Source organism: Myotis davidii, unplaced genomic scaffold (assembly GCF_000327345.1).
Source record: "Myotis davidii unplaced genomic scaffold, ASM32734v1 scaffold115, whole genome shotgun sequence".
Lineage (NCBI taxonomy): Eukaryota > Metazoa > Chordata > Mammalia > Chiroptera > Vespertilionidae > Myotis > Myotis davidii.
The window spans coordinates 1,823,216-1,830,537 of NW_006291010.1; the positions used below are offsets into that span (position 1 = coordinate 1,823,216).

Here is a 7,322-nt window from a genome sequence, read left to right on the forward strand (position 1 = left end):
CCCTTCTCCCTCAAGGTCATATACCTGGGTTGCAGGATTATTCCCAGGCCCTAGTCAGAGCTTGTGCAGGAGGCAACCAATTGATGTCTCTCTCTCACATCAATGTCTTTTTCTCTCTCTTTCCTTCCCCTCCCTCCCTTCCACGCTCTCTTGGGTGAGGATTAACAACGATAAACAAAACAAAAAACACCTCGCCACCTTGGCATATCAGAACACTCTAACTTGAACTACTGCACCAATGCAAAAATAGCATGCTAAGTGAAAGAAGCCAGACACAACCGACCACATATTATATGATTACATTTACGTAAAATGTCCAGAAAGGTCAAATCTATAGAGACAGAACTTGGATTACTGGTTGGCTAGGGCTAGAGGTGTAAGTTGAATTAATTGTAAGAGGGCGTGACGGATCTTACTGGGGTAGTAAAAATGTTTAGGACCTGATGGGTAGCTCAGGTGGTTGGAGCGTTGTCCCAGTACAACAAGGTTGCAGTTTGATCCTCGGTCAGGACATATACAAGAAACAGCCAATGAATACATACATGAGTGGAGCAATAAATCGATGTCTCTCTCTCCAAAAATTAGTTAAAATTTTTTTAATGTTCTAAAACTGATTTATGGTGATGAATGCACAATTGAACAAATTTTCTAAAAGTCACGCTATTACACACTAGAAACAGGACAATTTTAACATTTGTAAATATAACATTTATAAAATAAAGTTGTAAAAAAATGTCTAAAAGAGAAGAAAGATATTGTAATAATGCTCTACTCACTATGTTCTTTCATAGTCTCCTTCCCAACACATAGTTCTTTCAGGTTTTTCATCCATTTTTTATTAAATGTATTTTATTATTGAACATCTTTTTTTAAAAAAATATATTTTATTGATTTTTTACAGAGAGGAAGGGAGAGAGATAGCCAGAAACATCGATGAGAGAGAAACATCGATCAGCTGCCTCCTGCACATCTCCTACTGGGGATGTGCCCGCAACCCAGGTACATGCCCTTGACCAGAATCGAACCCGAGACCCTTCAGTCCGCAGTCCGACGCTCCATCCACTGAGCCAAACTGGTTTCGGCTATTATTCAACATCTTATAAGAATCATTACATTGTGAATTTCCTAAAGATATTTGTCACCAAATACTTGCAATTAAATTTGAAAAGTAAAGAGGGGGAAGTATAAAAGAGAGAGAGAAAGAGAGAGAGAGAGAGAGAGAGAGAGAGAGAGAGAGAGAGAGAACCTGACTAAAACCACTGTCATTCCCATGGGAGGGAGAAGTCAAGGTGACATTGTGTATGCCAAAGCTGCATCCTATGAGGAAATGCATCAGAGGCTGCACAGTGAGGGGGAAATAGAGTTTACTGAGTTGGTTTTGCCAAGTCACTAAACAAATAAACAAACAACTATGACAACAAGCCCTGGAGCCAGTCAGGATCAGTCTCCAGAGTTGCTACTATGGAAATATATAGTTTGCAAACAAAAAATTATGAGACATACAAAGAAACAGGCAAGTGGGACCCATATACACAGAAACTGCCTTTGAGAAGACACTGCTGTTGGACTTAGCAGTCAAAGACTTCAAAACAGCAATCCTATATAATAAAGAGGTAATATGCAAATGGTCGTTACGCTGTGACCGATCAGCAGGAGGGTGGGGCAGCGAGCTACCTGTGGCAGACAGCTACAGGAGGGTGGGGCAGCGAGCTACGTGTGTGGGAGAGCTACAAGTGGCCGTGGGCGGTGTGACCAGCTGAGGCAAGCAGCAACGACTACTCACGCAAGAACTTGTGTTCAGGGCCACTAGTTATAAATATGTTCAAAGTACTAAAGAAAAGCATGCTTATGAGTATAGATTCAAAATTTCTCAACAAAATGTTAGCAGAGTAAATCAGCAACATATAAAAAGGATATTACATATCATAACCAAGCAGGATTGGCCCCAGGAATGCAAGGATGGTTTATACCCCAAAACCAATTAATATAACATACTGTATTAATAGAATAAAGGACTAAATCACATGATTATCTCAATGGACATAGAAAACAGGACCCAACATCTTTTCATAGTAAAAATAGTCAACAAACTAGAAATGGAATAGAACGTTCTCAACCTTGTAAAGGGCACCTACAAAAAAAAAATTTAGAGTAATCATCACATTTAATGGTAAAAGATTGAAAACTATTCATATAAAATTGAAACTAGGTTAAGGATGTCCACCCTCTCTTTATTCACCAGATTCCAGCTATGGCAATCAGGTAAGGAAAAGAAATAAAGAGCATCCAGATTGAAAAGAAAGATGGAAATCAATCTGTATTCTAAAATGGCATAATCTTGACTACAGAAAATTCTAAGAAATCCACCAAAACCACTAATAAAAAAGTTCAACAAGCTTATAGCATACAAGGTATATGCAAAATCGATTGTATTTTTATACACTAGCATAAATAATAAAAATGAAATTAGGATGGAAATGTAAATTGACATAGCCACTATGGAAAACAGTATGAAAGTTCCTCAAAACATTAAAAATAGAATGTTTTGGCTCAGTGGATAGAGCGTCGGCCTGCAGACTAAAGGGTCTCAGGTTCAATTCCAGTCAAAGGCAAATGCCTGGGTTGCAATCGATCCCCAGTGGGGGGCATGCAGGAGGCAGCCTCTCAGTGATTCTTTCTCAGCATTGATGTTTCTATCTCTCTCTCCCTCTCCCTTCCTATCTGAAATCAATAAAAATATATTGAAAAAATAGAATTACCATGGTCTAGCTATCCCATTACACAATAGCCAAGACATGGATACAACCTAAGTGTCCATCGATGGATGAATGGATAAATAAAATGTGATATATACACACAACAGAATATTATTCAACCACAAAAAAGAAAAAAAAATCCTGTCATTTGCAACAATGTGAATGGACCTTGAGGGCTTTATGCTAAGTGAAGTAAGCCAAACAGAGGAAGGTAAATAAGGGGTGATTGCACTTATATGTGAAATCAAAACCTCATTGATACAGAAAAAAGATTGGTGGGTTGGGGGTGGGAGTGGGGGTTGAAGAAATGAGTGAAGGTGGTCAAAAGGTACAAACTTCCAGATATAAAATAAATAAATACTAGAGATGTAGTGTTCAGCATGGTGACTATAGTTGATCCTGTATTTGAAAGTGGCTAAGAAAGTAAATATTAAAAGTGCTCATCACAAAAAATAAAATTTGTAACCATGTGATGATGGATCATTTTGCAAAATATACATATATCAAATCATTGTGTTGTACACCTGAAACTAATATAATGTTATATGTCTTTTATATCTCAAGTACAAGAAAGAAGAAAGAAAGAAAGAAAGAAAGAAAGAAAGAAAGAAAGAAAGAAAGAAAGAAAGAAAGAAAGAAGAAAGATGAAAAGGTCCTGATGCCCAGGATGCCTCCCTGAGGTCATTTCAATTAGTATGGGATGGCCTCCTAACACCACCAAAATAGCTTATAAAAGCTCTCCAGGTGATTCACATGTGTAGTCAGAGTTAAAAGCCACTGGTGTCAGAACCATTTTTTTTGGACTCACAGGTTAAATCAAATTCTAAAACCTCATGAAACTTACACACTTTTAAACAATCATTTTTCAAATATTTCAGGATTCCAGGCATATCCTATATACTAAAGAGATAATATGCAAATGGTTGTCAGGCCCTCGTGCCTTCGCACCGGGGCCGGGGGACCTGAGACCAGGCCGGGGGACTTGAGGCTGCGCCCCTCACCCTGGGGCTGGGGCCAGGGAACCTGAGGCCATGCCCCCTGCCTTGGCACAGGGCCGGAGGAACTGAGGCGGCACTGGGGGACCTGAGGTCACGCCCTCCACCTGGCGGGGCTTGATGGGGATGGGGCCGGCTGGGTCTGGGTCTTGCATGATTTCAAGGAGCATGCAGGTGGGCAAGGACTTGACTCTGGGTCCTGCAGCATGTCTCAGACTCTGACAGGAGAGAGATTTTCATATACATTTTACTAATTTTCTTTCATCTCTGACACTTCTATTATAGAGAAAGGGCAAATAGCAATATTAAAATATTTCCTCTAATTAATTCCCTTTTAATGTGCACGAATTTTGTGCACCGGGCCACTAGTAAAAGAATAAAATACTCATTTAGATTGAAAAAGTTTAAGAGAAAAACAAGTTAAGAGAACAACGTCACTTACAATAGCAACATACAGAATAAAATAAAGTTAGAAATAAAGTTAAAGGGAATGCGAAACTTTTATTATGATAACTAGAAAACATTATTCAAAGAAATTAAAGACCTAAGTAAATGAAAAAGATATATTATGTTCATGGAATAGGATATAAACTGTTGATATGATAATATTCCTCATCCTGGTCTACAGACTCAACACAGTCTCTGTCAAAATCCCAACTGGCAAATCAATCCTTAAATTTATATAGAAATGTAAGGGATGCAGAATAGTCAAAACAATTTTGAAGAAGACAAAGTTGTAAGACTCAAATTTCCCTGTTTTAACTTACTACAAAGCTGCAGTAATGAAAACAGTGTGATTCTTGCACAAGGATGGATAGATAGATCAATGGAATATAACTGAGAATCTATATATATAAAACCCTAATATGCAAATAGACTGAACGGTGGAACAACCGAACAACCAGTGCCGTGCACCCATGGAATGTGATGGGTGTCAGCAGCAGGTGGCAGAACGTGGAACAGAGTGGGTGGCAGGATGGCGGAGCAGGTGAGTGGGAGCGCCAGACCAAGGCGTGGCGCCCGTCACTGTCATCGGGGCGAGTCTCTGGTGGTTACTGAAAATTCTTTGCTCCTTTGTACCACGGTCCCGCCTACTGCTCGCACCTGCTGCTGGCGCTGGCCTGCTTGCAACTGCTGCCGACACCGGAGCCACTGCTTGCACCTGCTGCTGGCACCCGGCGCTGGCCTCGATCGCCCCTGAGGGCTTCTCCACCTTCCCCTGCTCCTGAGGGACAATTGGGGCAGCAGCCACCACTCATCGCCCCAATCACTTTGCGCCATCAGTGGGTGTGAGCAGGGCTGGCACCATCAGTGTGTGGGAGGAGTGTGTGGGAGCAGGGCTGCTGGCAGACAGGGACTGGGGGCTGCAGAGGGAGGGGGCAAGTGGGGATGTGGAAGATGGGCTGAGACCCACCCCTGTGCCCACCACAGCCTCACAGCCCACAGTTCCTTTCAAGGTGCACAAATTCGTGCACTGAGCTCCTAGTTCAGAAATAAACACATTTTGGTTAATTGATTTTTGACAAGAGTAAAGACAATTCATGGGAAAAAATAGGCTTTTCAACAAATGGTTCTGGGACAACTGGATATCCATGTGCAAATTTGGACTACTTACTTATATTACACACAAAAAATTAATGCAATATGGATCATAGACCTAAATGTAAGAGTTAGACTATAAAACTTTTAGAAGAAAAATAATTGTAAATCTTCATGATCTTGAGTTAGGCAAAATCTTAGACATGACATCCACAGGACAGGCAACAACAACAAAAAATAGACCCATTAGACTTAATCAAAATTAAAAACTTTTGTGCTGCAAATGATACCACCCGAAAATGAAAAATCAAAACACAGAATAGGAGAAAATATTTGCAATCATCTAATGAAGAACTTGTTTACAGGATATATAAACAACTCCATAAAAAAAAAGATTACCCAACTTTAAAATGGCCAAAGGATTTAAATGGATACTTTTCTCCAAAGGAAATATACAAAAGGACAATAAAAACATGAGAAGTCATTAGTCATTAGAGAAATGCAAATCAAAACCACAATGAGGCCCTGGCAGGGTGGCTCAGTTGGTTGGGGTATCATCCAGGATACACCAAAGAGGTTATGGGTTTGACTCCTAATTGGGATTCATATGAGAGGCAACGGATTGATGTTTCTCTTTCTTGTTCACTCTCTCCCTTCCTCTCTCTAAAAAAATCAATAAACACATCCTCATGTAAAGATTACAAAAATAAATAAAATACAGTTGTTTAAAAAAACACAATGACATACCACTTTCATAAACACTAGGATGATTATAATGAAGAATATGGTGTTGACAAGGACATAAAGAAGTTGGAACCTTCATACATGGTTGGTACAAATGTAAAATGGTGCAGCCAATTTGGAAAAACAGTTTGGTACCAGGACTGATGCAGGGCTGGATTCATGCTATCTCTAACTGCAGTATGTGACAGAGCCAGGACGAGTGGAAGGACAGATTCTTTTAATCCTTTGTTAGCCAGTGTTAAAAGAAAAAAATGCTGATGAATGGATGGATGGAAGGATGGATTGGATACTCATGGTACACTTGTTCTATGCAATATCCACGGTCCTAGATATGGGGGCCAAGAAGGAAGAAAAGTCAGTCTTCTATCATATTTCCTCAGTTGAGTTTCCTCCTTTATCACTTTCATTATTACATTGGTTACACTATTTAATTCTATCCATGAAAGAGGCTCCGCCGGGGCAGGTAATCAAACTTTGTTCCTACAAAAAGGCACTGTACAATGGGGATGATTAATGCAATCGGAAGGGAGAATTCATCACAGGAAAAAAAAGCCCGAGATCGTGACGCAGCCCAGGCATTTCCAGTGACTTGGGACGCCCCAGCTGGATTCAGGATTTCCACTCCGACGGCTCCTGGGGCGCAAGCTGGAGACACTCGGCTTGGAGGCGGGGCGCCCTGCACGGAAGGAACCTCCAGTCCCAGAATCCCCCGGGGACTCCAAATCCCAGAAACCCGCTCAGGAAATCTCCCCGAATCCCTAGTCGGCTGACCACGGACGCCACCAAGTCGGGAGACCGGGGTGCGATGCCGCAGCCTCTCCCCGCTACCATTTTCCCGACAGGGAGAGGGCTTTCCATGGAACGACAGCGACGGAGCCTGCGCGTGCTCTCCGACACGGCTGCCGCGAAAGACCCTCTCTCGGCATTGGGTGGGGTGGTTAGCGCCTTCCTTCCTCTCCCCCCCCCCGGTCCTTTGCCGGACCTCTGAGCCCAGAGGGTCAGAGGGAGACCGCGTGGCAGACAGCCGCGTCCCTTGGGACAGGCACAGCCCCTGACTGGGGACCTCGGCCTCCGGCGTCAAGGCGGGGGAGCCAGGAGATGCCGACCCAGAGGGACAGCACTACCATGTCTCACCCGATCGCGGGCGGCGCCTTCGTGGACCATGCTCACCAGGTCCGGGTGAAAGCCTACTACCGCGGGTGAGTGCGCCGGCATGGAGGCGGGGAGGCGGGGGAGAGGCCAGCGCCACTTGGCCTGGAGGCGGGCAGGGTGCGGGGCTGCAGAGGTG

The 7,322-nt window shown here is 42.7% G+C and overlaps 1 protein-coding gene across 2 annotated transcripts in view; it reads left to right on the top strand.

The window, feature by feature from the left end:
- Positions 1-7,102: 7,102 nt before the first annotated feature.
- Positions 7,103-7,322, top strand: part of PRKCI (protein kinase C iota) — a 73,241-nt gene continuing 73,021 nt past the window's right edge. For both annotated transcript variants that reach the window (XM_006764097.2, XM_015564172.1), the window contains exon 1: positions 7,103-7,233. In XM_006764097.2, the coding sequence (XP_006764160.1) occupies positions 7,133-7,233 (101 nt within the window). In that variant the 5' untranslated portion in view covers positions 7,103-7,132. The remainder of the gene's footprint in view (positions 7,234-7,322) is intronic.